General features: G+C 43.6%; 3 protein-coding genes across 6 annotated transcripts in view; 2 read left to right on the plus strand and 1 right to left on the minus strand.

The window, feature by feature from the left end:
- Window positions 1-5766, plus strand: part of epn3a (epsin 3a) — a 65262-nt gene extending 59496 nt beyond the window's left edge. For both annotated transcript variants that reach the window (XM_042317591.1, XM_042317592.1), the window contains 2 exons: window positions 2492-2734; window positions 3492-5766. In XM_042317591.1, coding sequence (XP_042173525.1) covers window positions 2492-2734; window positions 3492-3781 — 533 coding nt within the window. In that variant the 3' untranslated portion in view covers window positions 3782-5766. The remainder of the gene's footprint in view (window positions 1-2491; window positions 2735-3491) is intronic.
- Window positions 5767-6741: 975 nt separating this feature from the next.
- Window positions 6742-12582, minus strand: arl16 (ADP-ribosylation factor-like 16). Its single transcript, XM_024408836.2, has 5 exons — window positions 12315-12582; window positions 11918-11976; window positions 11702-11818; window positions 10302-10417; window positions 6742-8326 (listed from the first exon to the last, which is right to left on the minus strand). The coding sequence occupies exons 1-5, from the start codon at window positions 12373-12375 to the stop codon at window positions 8161-8163; spliced, it is 519 nt and encodes a 172-aa protein (XP_024264604.1). The 5' UTR covers window positions 12376-12582; the 3' UTR covers window positions 6742-8160.
- A 29-nt stretch (window positions 12583-12611) lies between these two features.
- LOC112240563 (fructosamine 3 kinase related protein) lies at window positions 12612-18313 on the plus strand. Of its 3 annotated transcripts, none has more exons than XM_042317593.1 (6): window positions 12612-12886; window positions 13613-13764; window positions 14809-14900; window positions 15548-15621; window positions 15913-16035; window positions 17458-18313. In XM_042317593.1, exons 1-6 carry the CDS (start codon window positions 12746-12748, stop codon window positions 17797-17799), a joined length of 924 nt encoding a protein of 307 aa, XP_042173527.1. In that variant the 5' UTR covers window positions 12612-12745; the 3' UTR covers window positions 17800-18313. The 3 variants fall into 3 exon arrangements, with proteins under 3 accessions (XP_042173527.1, XP_042173528.1, XP_042173529.1); XM_042317594.1 differs by having other exon boundaries at window positions 12754-12881; XM_042317595.1 differs by lacking the exon at window positions 12612-12886 and adding an exon at window positions 12944-13247.
- Window positions 18314-18952: the final 639 nt, after the last annotated feature.

The following is an 18952-nucleotide window of genomic DNA, read 5'->3' on the forward strand; positions in this document are numbered from 1 at the left end:
TTGTCGGTGATCAGGCCTACCACTGTTGTGTTGTCGGCAAACTTAATGATGGTGTTGGAGTCATGCCTGGCCATGCAGTCATGGTTGAACAGGGAGTACATGAGGGGACTGAGCCCCTGATGGGCCACTGTGTTGAGGATCAGTGTGGCAGATGTTACCTACCCTTACCACCTGGGGGCAGCCCGCCAGGAACTCCAGGATCCAGTTGCAGAGGGAGGTGTTTAGTCCCAGGGTCCTTAGCTTAGTGATGAGCTTTGAGGGCACTATGGTGTTGAACGCTGAGCTGTAGTCAATGAACAGCATTCTCACATAGGTGTTCCTTTTGTCCAGGTGGGAAAGGGCAGTGTGGAGTGCAGTAGCGATTGCATCATCCGTGGATCTGTTGGGGCGGTATGCAAATTGGAGTGGATCTAGGGTTTCTGGGATAATGGTGTTGTGAGTCATGACCAGCCTTTCAAAGCACTTCTTGGCTACAGACGTGAGTGCTAAGGGTCGGTATTAATTTAGGCAGGTTACCTTGGTGTTCTTGGGCACAGGGACAATGGTGGTCTGCTTGAAACATGTTGGTATTACAGACTCAGTCAGGGACAGGATGAAAATTTCAGTGTAGTAACCAAAAAAAGTGTTAAAGAAATCAAAGTAGGCACCATTTGCCTTGATGACAGCTTTGCACACTCTTGGCATTCTCTCAACCAGCTTCACAAGGAATGCTTTTCCAACAGTCTTGAAGGAGTTCCCACATATGCTGAACACATATGCTGCTTTTCCTTCACTCTGTGGTCCAACTCACCCCAAACCATCTCAATTGGGCTGAGTTTGGAGGATTGTGGAGGCCAGGTCATCTGATGCAGCCCTCCATCACTCTCCTTATTGGTCAAATAGCCCTTACACAGCCTGGAGGTGTGTATTGCATCATTGTCCTGTTGAAAAACAAACGACAGTCCCACTAAGCGCAAACCCGATGGGATGGCGTATCGCTGCAGAATGCTGTGGTATCGCTGCCATGCTGGTTGTGTGCCTTGAATTCTAAATAAATAACAGACAGTGTCACCAGCAAAGCACCCCAAACCATCACACCTCCTCCTCCATGCTTCACAGAAAATAGTAAAAATAAAGAAAAACCCTTGAATGAGTAGGCGTGTCCAAACTTTTGACTGGTACTGTAAGTATTCAGATCCTTCACTCAGTACTTTGTTGAAGCGCCTTTGGCAGCGATTACAGCCTTGATTCTTCTTAGGTATGATACTACAAGCTTGGCACACCTGTATTTGGGGAGCATCGCTGCACAGCTATTTTCAGGCCTCTCCAGAGATGTTCGATTGAGTTCAAGTCCAGGCTCTGGCTGGGCCACTCAAGGACATTCAGAGACATGTCCCAAATCCACTCCTGCGTTGTCTTGGCTGTGTGGTTAGGTTCATTGTCCTGTTGGAAGGTGAGCCTTCACCCCAGTCTGAGGTCCTAGGTGCTCTGGAGCAGGTTTTCATCAAGTGTCTCTCTGTATTTTTCTCCGTTCATCTTTGCCTCGATCCTGACTAGTCTCCCAGTCCCTGCCTCTGAAAAACATCCCCACAGCTTGATGCTGCCATGGTTCACCGTAGAGATGGTGCCAGGTTTCCTCGTGACGCTTGGCATTCAGGGCAAAGAATTTAATCTTGGTTTCATCAGACCAGATAATCTTATTTCTCATTGTCTGAGAGTCTTTAGGTGTCTTTGGGGAAACTCCAAGCGGGCTGTCATGTGCCTTTCACTGAGGAGTGGCTTCCGTCTGGCCACTCGAACATAAAGGCCTGATTTTTGGAGTGCTGCAGAGATGGTTGTCCTTCTGGAAGGTTCTCCCATCTCCACAGGGGAACTCTGGAGGTCTGTCAGAGTGACCATCGGGTTCTTGGTCACCACCCTGACCAAGGTCCTTCTCCCCTGGTGGCTCAGTTTGGCCGGGCGGCCATCTCTAGGAAGAGTCTTGGTGCTTCCAAACTTCTTCCATTTAAGAATAATGGAGGCCACTGTTTTCTTGCGGACCTTCAATGCTGCAGAGTTTGGTTCCCTTCCCCAGATCTGTGCTCGACACATTTCTGTCTCTGAGCTCTACGGACAATTCTTGCGACCTCATGGCTTGGTTCTTGCTCTGACATGCACTGTCAACTGTGTGACGTTAAATAGACAGGTGTGTGCCTTTCCAAATCATGTCCAATCAATTGAATTTACCACAGGTGGACTCCAATCAAATTGTAGAAAAATCTCAAAGGATGATCAATGGAAACAGGATGCACCTGAGCTCAATTTCAAGTCTCATAGTAAAGGGTCAGAATACTTATGTAAATAAGGTATAGTTGTTTTTATATAAAAATATATTTTTACACATTTTGTTACATTTCTAAAAATGAAGGCTGTAATTTAACAAAATGTGTAAAAGGTCAAAGGGTCTGAACACTTTTCTGTATATTTCTAAACGTATTTGAAGATTTAAACATATATTTATGTACTCCATTAGATGGTGACTTGTTTGACGAGGCGATGGACGGAGGTCATTTCAGCCTGAACAGTCGAGGTGAGGGTGAGGGCAGCCCGGAGCTGTTTGATCTGTCTCGTATAGGGGACAGTCTGGGGGTCCCCAGCCCTCGGACATGCCGGACCCCTGAATCCTTCCTGGGGCCCACAGGGGCCTCCCTGGTCAATCTGGACAGCCTGATACCAGCCAACCCCCCAGCCAAGACCAAGAACCCCTTCCTCTCAGGTGAACACTGAAACAGTCACTCACTCACACAGACCAAGAACCCCTTCCTCTCAGGTGAACACTGAAACAGTCACTCACTCACACAGACCAAGAACCCCTTCCTCTCAGGTGAACACTGAAACAGTCACTCACACAGACCAAGAACCCGTTCCTCTCAGGTGAACACTGAAACAGTCACTCACTCACACAGACCAATAACCCCTTCCTCTCAGGTGAACACTGAAACAGTCACTCACTCACACAGACCAAGAACCCCTTCCTCTCAGGTGAACACTGAAACAGTCCCTCATTTACAGACCAAGAACCCCTTCCTCTCAGGTGAACACTGAAACAGTCACTCATTTACAGACCAAGAACCCCTTCCTCTCAGGTGAACACAGTCAATCATATCCCTGCTCTACAAAAAACCATGTACCCCATCCAATTTACAAGTAAAGTGCTACTCAGTCACTTACTCATACCTGGGGCAATTGCAGGTTGAAGTTGACACTTTTGGGACTATTCCATTGATCCTATCGCAGCTTACTGGACAAACTTAATGATTAAGCGCAGGTTAAGTATTTAAACATTTAACGTGTAATGGTTAAAAGTGCTTCTACTGACTTTCTCTCTGTCCCCCCCTCTTCCTCTCTCTCTCCTTCCCCCTGCTCTCTCTCCTCCCCTATCTCCTTCCCCCTGCTCTCTCTCCTACCCTATCTCCTCCCCCATATCTCCTTCCCCCTGCTCTCTCTCCTCCCCTATCTCCTTCCCCCTCCAGGTCTGAGTACTCCATCTCCCCTCAACCCGTTCCAGAGTGAACAGCCTCGTCTCACTCTGAATCAGATGCGTCCCAGCTCCACGTCCCCCGTCCCCCCCTCCGGTCCTCCCTCCCTGCCCTACAGTGCTTCTCTGCCCCTGCCCGCCAGCCACCAGCCGGCCAGCCTGCCCTCCTCCCTCACCCAGCCCACCCATGGAGCCCTGGACATACCTGGGCTGCCACAGCCCCTGTTACCTCTTTCCTCCATCTCGTCTCTGGGAGAGCAGCACAGTCAGAATCCCTTCCTGTGATGTCTGTCCAGCTGAACTGAAACCGCTAAGATGGAAGATAGACCAACACCAACTTCTGCCATGCGCAGTAGAACACCTGCTGGGTGTCCACGAGCGGTGTCCTGTTGGGTGTCCACGAGCGGTGTCCTGTTGGCTGTCCACGAGCGGTGTCCTGTTGGGTGTCCACGAGCGGTGACGATTCAACATGTGGAATCGTCGAGAAATTTCTAGAAAATGACGGTCTATGTTTTGTAGTCAGATGTGACAGGATGCCCACCCAGCTATCGCACGGCCGGCAATTCATGTTGGTCTGTCTGTCCTCTAACTCTGGTGGATGGAACAGAGGAAATAGAAATGACTCTTATTAGGTTATTTTCTGTCAATCTAACCTCAAGACTCAACAACTGGAATTCAGACAGAACTGATAATCCCCTTAAGTTGTTATTATGTTGTTGTTTTTCTATGGGCTATAGTACTGTAACGCTTAGATTACTGCCTCTGCTACGATCTGCTCTACCACAACCTGTCCTGTTACTCCTCTCTGCTGAAGAGAGTGATGGAGGCCTCTGCTACGATCTGCTCTACCACAACCTGTCCTGTTACTCCTCTCTGCTGAAGGGAGTGATGGAGGAGGAACGAGTGGTAGAAAGAAAGAGAATATTCCCAGAACGTGTTTAGGTCTATAGTAACCTAAGCCATGACAGATACTGTACATACACGCCGATGCCCAAGCTCATCCTCCGCTATAGAAAGCACAGTAGGTGAAGATGTTTCCATTTTAAAGTAATTAGCAATACTTTACAGAGTGAGTGTGTCTGCACTAACCTGGTCTCAGATCTGTTTGTGCTGTCCTGCCAACTCCAATGGGTCAATGGCTATACAGCAGAAACAGATCTGGGACCAGGTTAGTTAACTGCTTTTCCAACTGCTTCTTACCTAGTCACATGCCCCGCCCACTCTGCTGCATACTTTAGTTTGATTGGCTCCGCACTGTTGCTCCTGATCCAGCACTGAACTGATTGTACACCAGATATGCCTGCTTATCTCTCCGACCGACGGACCACAATGCACTGGGACAGGACGCCCACTGTTCCTGCCGCACTGCTCTATGCTGATTTGTCGATCCGCTCTCTGGACTGCTTTCATTGGTTGGCTCTTTCTCTCCTATTATCTCTCCCATGATGCCCCAGGGGATAACTCGGACAAGTCTGTTCAGGAGGATGTAACGTTACAGAATGCTCAGATAGAAATGTATCATGTAGAACAGATATAATTGTCTGCCAGATAGAATAGGGGAAGCGTGTCGGCTCTATTTAATCTATTTCTATCCATTCAGAACGTTTCCCAGCACAGACTGCAACTCAGATAGAAATGTATCATATAGAACAGATATGATTCTCAACCAGATAGAATAAGGGAAGTGTGTCGGCTCTATTCAATCTATTCCTATCTGCAAATGTTCAGAATGATTCCTAGCGCCGACTACGACTCTTGATTCCTGAGAACGTGCATAGAACATTCCACGCCGATGATGAGACGCCCGCCAACCCCCATCCACATAATGAACACTTGAGTTTTAAGCTTCCTGTTTTTGTTACATTGGGCCTAGTAAGGCTCCGTCTGACTGAGTTCTCGTGTAAAAGGATGGTTTGCTGTTGGAATGGAGCTGCGGTGATGGCGAGAGAGATTCTAAGGTAGTTCTATTGTATTGTAGTGAACTGGAGGCCCTTTTGAGGGATAGAGACCGGAACCACTGCAGGGGGCAAATCCTAACGCTCGCACTTCAAGTTGAGTTTTGCATTGATGTCAATGGGAGATGTGGAAATTCAATTGAATTCAATGGAAGTTAGGAAGCTAGCATTCGACCCCTAGAAAGCAACGCATATTAGAATGTATGAATTGATATCACGATTATTTTCCCTCTCATTGCTGTGATCATTACTTGTGAAACACTGATTGTCATCGTCTCAAATATAAGGGTATAATGAACTAATAACAACACCTGGCATCTGCATTCATTCATAATTTACAGCTTTTATTTCATGATCATGTTGATCAATAGTATATTTCTTGACTTGTTGCTTTTGATACCATTCAACCTTTTTACATCTGTTAATACATGACTGTGTGTAATATATATATATATATATATATATAATATATGCCTAGCTAGATTGTAATATCAAACACTTTATAATGTTTCTACATATTGAATGCTTAGAGAAGCACATTCTTCAAAGAGTTGACTTTTCTACACAATGTCTGTCTGCCCCCCGGAGGCCAAACACCTGTATGACAGTTACTGTATTTCCACACACCTGTATGACAGTTACTGTATTTCCACACACCTATATGACAGTTACTGTATTTCCACACACCTGTATGACAGTTACTGTATTTCCACACACCTGTATGACAGTTACTGTATTTCCACACACCTGTATGACAGTTACTGTATTTCCACACACCTGTATGACAGTTACTGTATTTCCACACACCTATATGACAGTTACTGTATTTCCACACACCTATATGACAGTTACTGTATTTTCACACACCTATATGACAGTTACTGTATTTCCACACACCTATATGACAGTTACTGTATTTCCACACACCTGTATGACAGTTACTGTATTTCCCTGTATGACAGTTACTGTATTTATGACAGTTACTTACTGTATTTCCACACACCTATATGACAGTTACTGTATTTCCACACACCTATATGACAGTTACTGTATTTTCACACACCTGTATGACAGTTACTGTATTTCCACACACCTATATGACAGTTACTGTATTTCCACACACCTGTATGACAGTTACTGTATTTCCACACACCTATATGACAGTTACTGTATTTCCACACACCTATATGACAGTTACTGTATTTCCACACACCTGTATGACAGTTACTGTATTTCCACACACCTATGACAGTTACTGTATTTCCACACACCTGTATGACAGTTACTGTATTTCCACACACCTATATGACAGTTACTGTATTTCCACACACCTATATGACAGTTACTGTATTTCCACACACCTGTATGACAGTTACTGTATTTCCACACACCTGTATGACAGTTACTGTATTTCTACTACAGCATAGTTAGGCTACATCGAGGACACTACTCCAGTATAGTTAGGCTACATCGAGGACACTACTACAGCATAGTTAGGCTACATCGAGGACACTACTCCAGTATAGTTAGGCTACATCGAAGACACTACTCCAGCATAGTTAGGCTACATCGAGGACACTACTCCAGTATAGTTAGGCTACATCGAAGACACTACTCCACACATGATTATGCATTTCCCTGTTTGGAAATACTTTAACCAAATTGTATAACAGTGTTCTCCCTCAGCCTTCAAAAACAACTGCTGGTAGATCTATACAGATACTCTATACAGTATCTATACAGATACTCTATACGGATACTCTGTACAGATACTCTATACAGTATCTATACAGATACTCTATACAGTCTCTATACAGATACTCTATACAGTCTCTATACAGATACTCTATATAGTATCTATACAGATACTCTGTACAGATACTCTATACAGTATCTATACAGATACTCTATACCATATCTATACAGATACTCTATACAGTATCTATACAGATACTCTATACAGTATCTATACAGATACTCTATACAGATACTCTATACCCTATCTATAGAGAATCTCTATACAGATACTCTATACAGATACTCTATACAGTATCTATACAGATACTCTATACAGATACTCTATACCATATCTATACAGATACTCTATACCATATCTATACAGTATCTATACAGATACTCTATACAGAATGCTGACAATAAATACAGGCATGATATTCCAGCCATAAAAGCATTCATATCAGGCCTCCTCGATAAGACGTGATGCCATTCATATCAGGCCTCCTCGATAAGACGTGATGCCATTCATATCAGGCCTCCTCGATAAGACGTGATGCCATGTGAATGACAGCATCATTCTTGGTGTGCTGAGATCATGAGGATGAGGACATCTTCTTGCCAACAGGATTCATGTGTGACGGCGTGAGATACAGCACCCTCACTTTCCAGTTGGCGGTGACATCATTCCAAGTTCCGTGACAATGACGTCACTCGTGCTGCGTTCAAAGCAACTGGGAACTCAGAAATCTCTGACTTCAGTGCGTTCAAGATAACTGTTATTTTTTTAACGGTCATCCAACTTGAAGTTCCAACTCGGGAACTCGGGCCTCCTACAGCACCGACTTTCTGACCTGAAAATCACTGACGTCATGATTTGACCTCGTATTTTTCCAGAGTTCCCAGTTGTCTTGAAAGCACCAGTAATGAGGAACTGTTTCCTGGAAGGAAGATGCTTCTATGACATCACTCTTGTCAGTCAGTTAGGGTGGAGTCCAGCCAGCCCAACACCTCCTGGAGTCCCTGGCCGGAACGAGCGCTCAGTTCCACGGTCGTGATTGGCTGGGTGGCAGAGGCGATGATGTCATCCATCCTGAACAGTGACATCATCTCTACGAGACTCATGGTACAAGGGAGGTCCCTGGAGGAAGGGTGGGAGGAGAAAGGGTTAGACATTTGCAAAGCGAGGGAGAGGCACTGTTTCATTTATGGGGGGGGCATTTAATGTGGGAGTATATTGGGAGGAATTGGACAGTCAGGTACATAAATATTTGGACATTGACCAAGTTATTATTATTGTAGCTGTCTACCCCAGCATTTTGGAGTTGAAATTAGATTATGAATATGCGCTGAAAGTGCAGACGTTCAGCTTTAATTTGAGGGTCTTTACCAAACAGTAGTTGGACAATTGGCTGCTCAGCTGTTCCATGGCCAGGTGTGTGTTATTCCCTCATTCGTTTATTTACCAGTAAGCAGATAAAAAGGTCTAGAGTTGATTTCAAGTGTGGCATTTGCAATCTGTTGCTGTTAACCCTCAATATGAAGTCCAGAGAGCTGTCACTGCCAGTGAAGCAAGGCTGAATAATCTATAAACAAACCCATCAGAGAGATTAGAACATTAGGTGTGAACAAAGCAACTATTTGGTACATTCTTAAAGAGAAAGAACACACTGCTGAGCTCCGGAACACCAGAAGGCCCAGAAGACCACACAAAACAACTGTGGTGGACGACAGAAGAATTCCTTCCCTGGTGAAGAAAAACCCTTCACAACAGTTGACCAGATGAAGAACACCCTCCAGGAGGCAGGTGTATCTGTGTCAGAGTCAACATTCAAGAGAAGACTTCACCTTAGTAAATACAGACGGTTTATCACAAGATGTAAACCATTGGTAAGCCTCAAAAACAGGAAGACCAGATTAGAGTTGGCCAAACAACATCTAAAAAAAGCCTGGACAGTTCTGAAACAACATCCATCGGACAGATGAGACAAAGATCAACTTGTACCAGAATGATGGGAAGAGAAGAGTATGGAGAAGGGAAGGAACTGTTCATGAGCCGAAGCATACCACCTCATCTGTGAAGCATGGTGGAGGTGGTGTTATGGTGTGGACATGTATGGCTGCTAATGGTTCCCTTGTAATTATTGATGATGTGACTGCTGACAAAAGCAGCAGGATTAATTCTGAATGGTTTAGGACTAATGTTATTATCTGCCCAGATTCAGCCAAATGCTTTAGAACTCATTGGACGGTGCTTGACAGTGCAGATGGACAATGACCCGAAGCATACTGCGAAAGCAACCCAATACTTTTTTTTTAAGGCAAAGAAGTGGAATGTTCTGCAATGGCCAAGTCGATCACCTGACCTGAATCTAATTGAACATGTATTTCACTTGCTGAAGGCAAAACACCCCAAGAACGAGCAGGAACTGAAGACCGCTGCAGTAAAGCCCTGGCAGAGCATCACCAGGGATGAAACCCAGCATCTGGTGATGTCTATGGGGTCCAGACTTCAGGCAGTCATTGACGGCAAAGGAGTTGCCACCAAGTATTAAAACTCACAATTTAATTGATGATTGTTACGTTTGTCCAATTACTTTTGAGCCCCTAAAATTGGGGGGACCACATATAAAAAGTGGTATAATTCCTACACCGTTTACCAGATTTGGAGGTAAATACCCTCAAATGTCTTATTTTACCTTTATTTAACCAGATAGGCAAGTTGAGAACAAGTTCTCACTTACAACTGCGACCTGGCAACAAATTAAAAAGATGAAAGTCTGCACGTTCAGCTCATATAGATTGTTTCCTTTCAAATCCATTGTAGTGGCGTACAGAGCCAAAATGACAACTTGTTCAATGTCCAAATATTAATGGACCTGACTGTACGTCTGGTTCGTAGCCAGGAGTCTGTCCAGTAAGGTGCAATGTTGCAAAAACATTCAGATAGAACTGTAAATTGCTGAACAGAACCTGATTGTCTGTCATGTAAGAGAATAAGGGATTGTGTCACATCTATTCATTACGTTTCTATCTGAATGTTTTGTCTCAAAAATCCACTGTGATCTTGGCCAGAGAATGTGCAGTGTATGGTAGTGTGTTACTACAGGCAGGACCTCTTGTTGAAGATAACCAGGACAGAGGCTGTGTGGAGAGGTTCAGCAGAGAGGACAGACAGGAGCTGGATACAGGACGACGAGATCTGGGTGGTGTTAGCAGAGTCCACCATGAACTATATAGAGAACAAACACAATAATTTGATGTAAATCATTTCATGCCTGCAGTCGACAAGCCTGAAATGATGCAGAATGCACAGATGATTTCCCAGTTCAGTGGGCTGATGGTCTACCGTGCACTGCAGTGATATTAGCCTGTTCATACCTCTGGTTGATCTCCCAGTTTAGTGGGCTGATGGTCTACCGTGTACTACAGTGATATTAGCCTGTTCATACCTCTAGTTGATCTCCCAGTTTAGTGGGCTGATGGTCTACCGTGCACTGCAGTGATATTAGCCTGTTCATACCTCTGGTTGATCTCCCAGTTTAGTGAGCTGATGGTCTACCGTGCACTGCAGTGATATTAGCCTGTTCATACCTCTGGTTGATCTCCCAGTTTAGTGGGCTGATGGTCTACCGTGCACTGCAGTGATATTAGCCTGTTCATACCTCTGGTTGATCTCCCAGTTTAGTCTACCGTGCACTGCAGGGGCTGATGGTCTACCGTGTACTGCAGTGATATTAGCCTGTTCATACCCCTGGTTGATCTCCCAGTTTAGGGGGCTGATGGTCTACCGTGCACTGCAGTGATATTAGCCTGTTCATACCCCTGGTTGATCTCCCAGTTTAGGGGGCTGATGGTCTACCGTGCACTGCAGTGATATTAGCCTGTTCATACCTCTAGTTGATCCCTATTTCTGATCAGAGGAGCTTTGCTTATTAATCATATAGAAATATTGACTATTTTTGCATTAAACTTAAACCATCGATGGAATTTGTGTACAAAGTATTATTGAGGTTATTCTAAACATTTACAAGGAATTATTTCCAAATTGAGAGGAACGTCTTCCTGTATAGAAGTCATGACGTGGTTCTCATGCTGCTGCCATCTTGGACTAGGGCTCTCTTGCTAAAGACATTTGATCTCAATTGGTCAAACCTGAATGTATAAAGGTTTAATTCATAAAATGTCTATGGACAATAAGAGAGATGTATTGACCCACCACAGCTCGCTCACAGTCACCCTCTTCTTCTTCAGAGTAGATATATTAACTCCACTTTTTTATTTAACATTTATTTAACTAGGCAAGTCAGTTAAGAACAAATTCTTATTTACAATGACGGCCGACCACTGCCAAACCCAGACGATGCTGGGGCAATTGCGCGCCGCCTTATGGGACTCCCAATCACAGCCGGATGCGATACATCCTGGATTCGCACCAGGGACTGTAGTGCCTTAGACAGCTGCGCTACTCAGGGAGACTTATACACTGTATGTATGGATGTGGTTCTGGACTCACGATGACAGAGGAGCAGTCCGTATAGTAACTGGGCCAGATAGGACTCATACAGCCTCCCAGCTCTCTCACAGTCACCCTCTTCCTCTTCAGAGTCAGGTCTGTCAGGTTGGTGCCCACCTGTAACAGAGGGAGACATAATAGTACCCTTTCTGTTTAAGACACCCTCAAATGGTGACTGACACAACAATCACTGCGGTGAATACCGAATGGACTCACCGTAGGTAGAGTAACAGGGGGTTCCCCTAAATCAGTTGTGCCATCTCTCACACTGAGCTGTGAATAGTCTGTTAAGGGTGATTAAATAGACACTGTAGCATGGAAATGTACACTGAAGATACATATTGAAGTGAGACATGGGCTGCTTCTTCTCAAGTCTCCTCTCCTTCTTCATTTGCACTGATATTAAAACACAGGATAGGTGAGAAGAAGAATAAGGTGGATGTGTATTGGAAAACTGTCATCAGATGAAGGAGAGGAAGACGAGGATACGAGGAAAGGAAGCCACTGATTATTGAGACGCATCCATGGTCATAATTGCTAGCTAGCAAACGTTAGCTTATTATCTTGTTTGCTTGCTAAATCAATCTCAATGCTGGTTCATTTGAAAGGATATTCTGTAAACGTTTCATGAGAAGAGTTTTTCCAACACCGGTTGCACCGAGCAGCAAACACATTTCGTATAAACCAACAAAGACTTGATCCGTAGCAAACTTGTCGAGACTAGTTAGCTAGCAAGCAAGCCTCTCCAGCTTACTGTGACACCATGGCGACGCTCATATGATCAACTTTAGTTGCTATGTTTGCACAAATAAGAAGCAAATCTTTGCAAATCCAATTTCTCATTAGTTATTTCATCACCGACGGACCCGGAACCAAAACATTGAATCACTTCCGTTCCTTCGAAAACAAGCCACGCCTTCTTCCACCCAGTTGTCAAAACATAAACAGCTACAGGAGTGGGAGTCAACCCTAAAGAAGTTTGGGAGTCAAACAAGAACAATAGGTTCTTCTTCAAGCGTTTGGAGAGCATCTTGGCGAACAGCCATGGAAGCTCAGCTAAAGAAGGAGCTGGGAACATCCATGCTGAAGTCAACTGGCCATTCTGGAGGAGGTTGTATCAGCCAGGGACAGAGCTTTGACACTGACCACGGGAGAGTGTTTGTCAAGATCAACCACAAGAGTCAGGTTCTTCATTTACTTCATTTAATTCCATTCTGCATGCCTTTACATTGACATATGAAGTCACTCAAAATAGATTAGCACTGTAAAATAGTAGCCTAATAAGGATCATTTGTTAGAAATATCAAACCATATTTTGTTGCAGGCTATTTGGCTACACGCTATCAAATGAATTACAGTAGTCAGCACTCTGAGAGCAAAGGATTAGGATTCACAATAGAGCCATCCAGTCATGTGATGGTCGAAATCAGAGCGCTGTTGTTGTGCACAGAGCTGGAGGGTTTTATGTGATGGGCAGTCCTAATCCTGACCTCTGAAAAGTAATGAACTGCATTCTCTGAAGGCTGCTAGACTACTTCCATGGCAGGTATAGTCCCGTGGAGGCTGCTAGACTACTTCCATGGTAGGTGTAGTCCCGTGGAGGCTGCTAGACTACTTCCATGGTAGGTGTAGTCCCGTGGAGGCTGCTGAAGGGAGGACGGCTCATAATAATGGCCGGAATGGAGTTAATGGAATGGCATCAAATGTATACACCATGCGTTTGATACCATCCCATTCACTCCATTCCAGTCATTAAACTCCATTTCAGCCATTATTATGAGCCATCCTGCCCCCAGCAGCCTCCACTGGTGTCATCACTTTGTCTGTACAATACATTTCATCACAAAGGTATGGTGTAATTCCTTGGTCAATGTCATGATGATCATCACATGTCTTATCCTCGTCCCCCAGGCGAAGCGTATGTTTGATGGGGAGTTGGCTAGCTTGGAAGCCATCGTCATGACAGACACAGTGAAGGTCCCCAAGCCTGTCAAGGTGATAGAGCTGGATACAGGAGGGGCTGTGTTCGTCATGGAACATGTTGACATGAGGGGTCTCAGCAGGTAAGAGGGTCTCCTCATACACTGTTTAATACACGTCTTTGACCTTTCTTTCCTTCTTCTTCTTCTGCTTCTTCTTCTTCATCTTCTTCCTTTCCTTCTTCTTCCTGTTCTTCTTCTTCCTGTTCTTCTTCTTCTTCTTTCTTAATCTTCTTCCTGTTCTTCTTCTTCCTGTTCTTCTTCTTCTTTCTTAATCTTCTTCTTCCTTTATCTTCTTCTTCTTCCTCTTCCTGTTCTTCTTCTTCTTCTTCTTCTTTCTTAATCTTCTTCTTCCTGTTCTTCTTCTTCTTTCTGTTCTTCTTCTTCTTCTTCTTTCTTCTTCTTCTTTCTGTTCTTCTTCTTCTTCTTCTTCTTCTTCTTCTTCTTCTTCTTCTTCTTCTTCTTCTGTTCTTCTTCTTCTTCTTCTTCTTCTTTCTTAATCTTCTTCCTGTTCTTCTTCTTCTTCCTGTTCTTCTTCTTCTTCTTCTTCTTCTTCTTTCTTAATCTTCTTCTTCCTGTTCTTCTTCTTCTTCTTCTTTCTTAATCTTCTTCTTCCTTTTCTTCTTCTTCTTCCTGTTCTTCTTCTTCTCTTCTTTCTTCTTCTTCTGTTCTTCTTCTTCTTCCTGTTCTTCTTCTTCTTCTTCTCTTCTTCTTCTTTCTTAATCTTCTTCCTGTTCTTCTTCTTCCTGTTCTTCTTCTTCCTGTTCTCCTTCTTCTTCTTCTTTCTTAATCTTCTTCTTCCTGTTCTTCTTCTTCTTCCTGTTCTTCTTCTTCCTGTTCTTCTTCTTCTTCTTCTTCTTCTTTCTTAATCTTCTTCTTCCTGTTCTTCTTCTTCTTCCTGTTCTTCTTCTTCCTGTTCTTCTTCTTTCTTAATCTTCTTCTTCCTGTTCTTCTTCTTCTTCCTGTTCTTCTTCTTCCTGTTCTTCTTCTTCTTCTTTCTTAATCTTCTTCTTCCTTTATCTTCTTCCTGTTGTTCTTCTTCTGTATGTATTAGTAAAGTATTATTGTTATGTCAGACTTTATTGTGATGATTGAGTGTGTTAATGTTTGTCCGATTGATTCCCCCAGGCACTCTAAGCAGCTGGGAGAGCGTCTGGCTGACCTGCACCTACACAACCAGAGACGCAGGGACAGACAGAACAAGGAACAGCAGACAGTTGGTAACTCACCTAGTCCATTCATTCATTCCTTCATTCCTTCATTGATTGATTGATTGATTGATTGATTTTGGGGTAAAACAATTCATACAGTTTAAAACAGTTTAGAAGTGTAACTTTCTCACATATACAACATCAGACTACTGCATGCCTTCACTCACCACTCTATTAAATGGATATGGAAAAAGGAGCGGATGTTCCTGTCATTTAAATGTAAACAGGAAAAGGACCTGATGTTCCTGTCATTTAAATGTAAACAGGAAAAGGACCTGATGTTCCTGTCATTTAAATGTAAACAGGAAAAGGACCTGATGTTCCTGTCATTTAAATGTAAACAGGAAAAGGACCTGATGTTCCTGTCATTTAAATGTAAACAGGAAAAGGACCTGATGTTCCTGTCATTTAAATGTAAACAGGAAAAGGACCTGATGTTCCTGTCATTTAAATGTAAACAGGAAAAGGACCTGATGTTCCTGTCATTTAAATGTAAACAGGAAAAGGACCTGATGTTCCTGTCATTTAAATGTAAACAGGAAAAGGACCTGATGTTCCTGTCATTTAAATGTAAACAGGAAAAGGACCTGATGTTCCTGTCATTTAAATGTAAACAGGAAAAGGACCTGATGTTCCTGTCATTTAAATGTAAACAGGAAAAGGACCTGATGTTCCTGTCATTGACCAGTTTGGGTTCCAGGTTCCCACTTGCTGTGGATACCTCCCTCAGGTGAGCTACTATGCAACAGATCGTCTGATATTGGGAGACACAACTAGATTTCCACCTTTCCCACCAGTGAATACGAGACTGGAATATGTGGTAACGTGGGATTTAAACTGTATGCTATACATCTAAATAAAGATAGTTCCACACTCTATATACAGCTCCAAGTCTGATTAAACCATCAATGTCTCTGTACCTTCAACATGGGATTTAAAGACCAACTGGGTGAGAAAACCTGCCTTTTTTAAAGACTTTTATCAGAGTTCCACTTTCTAACCTCTCTTTGTCTCTCATCAGGAGAATGAGTGGCAGAGTGACTGGGTAACATTCTACTCTCAGCACAGACTACAGCACCAACTCAACATGGTGGAGAAGTCTTATGGAGACAGAGAGGCCAGGGAACTATGGTCCCAGCTACAGGTAACTATGTAACTAGGTAACTACAGGGAACTATGGCCCCAGCTACAGGTAACTATGTAACTAGGTAACTACAGGGAACTATGGCCCCAGCTACAGGTAACTATGTAACTAGATAACTACAGGGAACTATGGTCCCAGCTACAGGTAACTATGTAACTAGGTAACTACAGGGAACTATGGTCCTAGCTAAAGGTAACTATGTAGCTAGGTAACTACAGGGAACTATGGTCCCAGCTACAGGTAACTATATAACTAGGTAACTACAGGGAACTATGGTCCCAGCTACAGGTAACTATGTAACTAGGTAACTACAGGGAACTATAGTCCCAGCTACAGGTAACTATGTAACTGGGTAACTACAGGTAACACAGACTACAGCACCAACTCAACATGGTAGAGAAGTCTTATGGAGACAGAGAGGCCAGGGAACTATGGTCCCAGCTACAGGTAACTATGTAAGTAGGTAACTATGGTCCCAGCTACAGGTAACTATGTAACTAGGTAACTACAGGTAACACAGACTACAGCACCAACTCAACATGCTAGAGAAGTCTTATGGAGACAGAGAGGCCAGGGAACTATGGTCCCAGCTACAGGTAACTATGTAACTAGGTAACTATGGTCCCAGCTACAGGTAACTATGTAACTAGGGAACTATGGTCCCAGCTACAGGTAACTATGTAACTAGATAACTACAGGGAACTATGGTCCCAGCTACAGGTAACTATGTAACTAGGTAACTACAGGTAACTATGGTCCCAGCTACAGGTAACTATGTAACTAGATAACTACAGGGAACTATGGTCCCAGCTACAGGTAACTATGTAACTAGGTAACTATGGTCCCAGCTACAGGTAACTATGTAACTAGATAACTACAGGTAACTATGGTCCCAGCTACAGGTAACAATATAACTATGTAACTACAGGTAACTATGGTCCCAGCTACAGGTAACAATATAACTAGGTAACTACAGGTAACAATATAACTAGATAACTACAGGTAACTATGGTCCCAGCTACAGGTAACAATATAACTAGGTAACTACAGGTAACAATATAACTAGATAACTACAGGTAACTATGGTCCCAGCTACAGGTAACTATATAACTGGGTAACTACAGGGAACTATGGTCCCAGCTACAGGTAACTATATAACTGGGTAACTACAGGGAACTATGGTCCCAGCTACAGGTAACAATATAACTAGGTAACTACAGGTAACAATATAACTAGGTAACTACAGGTAACTATAGTACAAGCTACATGTAACAATAACACAGACTACAGCACCAGCTCCATAAGGTTCTATACTATCTCCAATTCCAAACCAAGCCCTTACTCCTATGCCTTATGTACTTTTTGAGATCTGAGAGGACTTCATGGGTGATTGATCTTCTGTCTGATATCTCCTCTCCTTAGCTGAAAATCCCTCAGCTATTTACAGACATCGAGGTGTTCCCCTCCCTGCTTCACGGGGACCTGTGGGGGGGAAACGTAGCAGAGTGTCCCGACGGCCCTGTCATTTTCGACCCCGCCTCCTTCTATGGCCACGCTGAGTACGAGCTGGGCATCGCCGGGATGTTCGGAGGGTTCAGCGACTCCTTCTACTCTGGGTACCACAACAAGATCCCCAAGGCCCCGGGGTTTGAGAAGAGGAATCAGCTGTATCAACTGTTCCACTATCTGAACCACTGGAATCACTTTGGTGGAGGATACAGAGGGTCCTCGCTGAGGATCATGAAGGATCTGGTCAAATACTGACCACTGATCGATCATATATGTACCAGTAGCATGATGTACAACTACACTACCCATAATGCTCTGTAAAACATAGACACACCAATGACACTGACCAGCTTGAATGACCTCACAAAGTCTTACATTACAGCCTAGTCTTCCATCCAGAAGGGAACAAATCATTTTTGGGTGAAAATATGAGTTATTTCGAAAAGCAAGAAAGAAGAAAACTATGATCCTATGGTATAGAAGAGAGATTCCATGAAACCCATTCCATAATCCTCTTCATCTTGAAATGCTTGAGAAATCAACTTTTTTGAGCTAACATTCCACAGTTGTTTGAAAGCAGAAGTGATTTTAATGCTCTATTGTAAGACTAAACATAGAGTATCGCACATCCATTTGCTTAGATAAACATAACAGCAAGCAAGGTTGTGATCTGTTTGAGTGGTAACAGTTAGCTTTGTTAAAAGCTGTGTTAATACTAAGAATGCAATGCTAAATAAAGTACTGTACTTCCTGTTTCGTGACCAATATACACTATGGTTTGAATACCTCAATAAGGACAATAACCTAATAAAGGGCACTATACACTGAGTTTACAAAACATTAAGAACACCTTCCTAATATTGAGTTGCACCCCCTTTTGCCCCAAGGACAGCCTCAATTCGTCAGGCCACGGACTCTACAAGGTGTCAAATGTGTTCCACAGGGATGCTGACTGATGTTGACTCCAATGCTTCCCACAGTTGTGTCAAGTTGGTTGTCCTTTGGGTGGTGGACCATTTTTGATACATTCTTGGAAAACCCAGCAGCGTTGCAGTTCTTGACACAAACTGGTGCACCTGATACCTACTACCACACCCCGTTCAAAGGCACTTAAATTTGTCTCGCCCTCTGAATGGAACACATACACAATCCATGTCTCAATTGTCTCAAAGGCTTAAAAATCCTTCTTTAACCAGGTCTCCTCATCTTCATCTTTAACCTGCCTCCTCCCCTTCATCTTTAACCAGGTCTCCTCCCCTTCATCTTTAACCTGCCTCCTCCCCTTCATCTTTAACCAGGTCTCCTCCCCTTCATCTTTAACCTGCCTCCTCCCCTTCATCTTTAACCAGGTCTCCTCCCCTTCATTTTTAACCAGGTCTCCTCCCCTTCATCTTTAACCTGCCTCCTC

This window comes from Oncorhynchus tshawytscha, unplaced genomic scaffold, assembly GCF_018296145.1.
Source record: "Oncorhynchus tshawytscha isolate Ot180627B unplaced genomic scaffold, Otsh_v2.0 Un_contig_956_pilon_pilon, whole genome shotgun sequence".
NCBI lineage: Eukaryota > Metazoa > Chordata > Actinopteri > Salmoniformes > Salmonidae > Oncorhynchus > Oncorhynchus tshawytscha.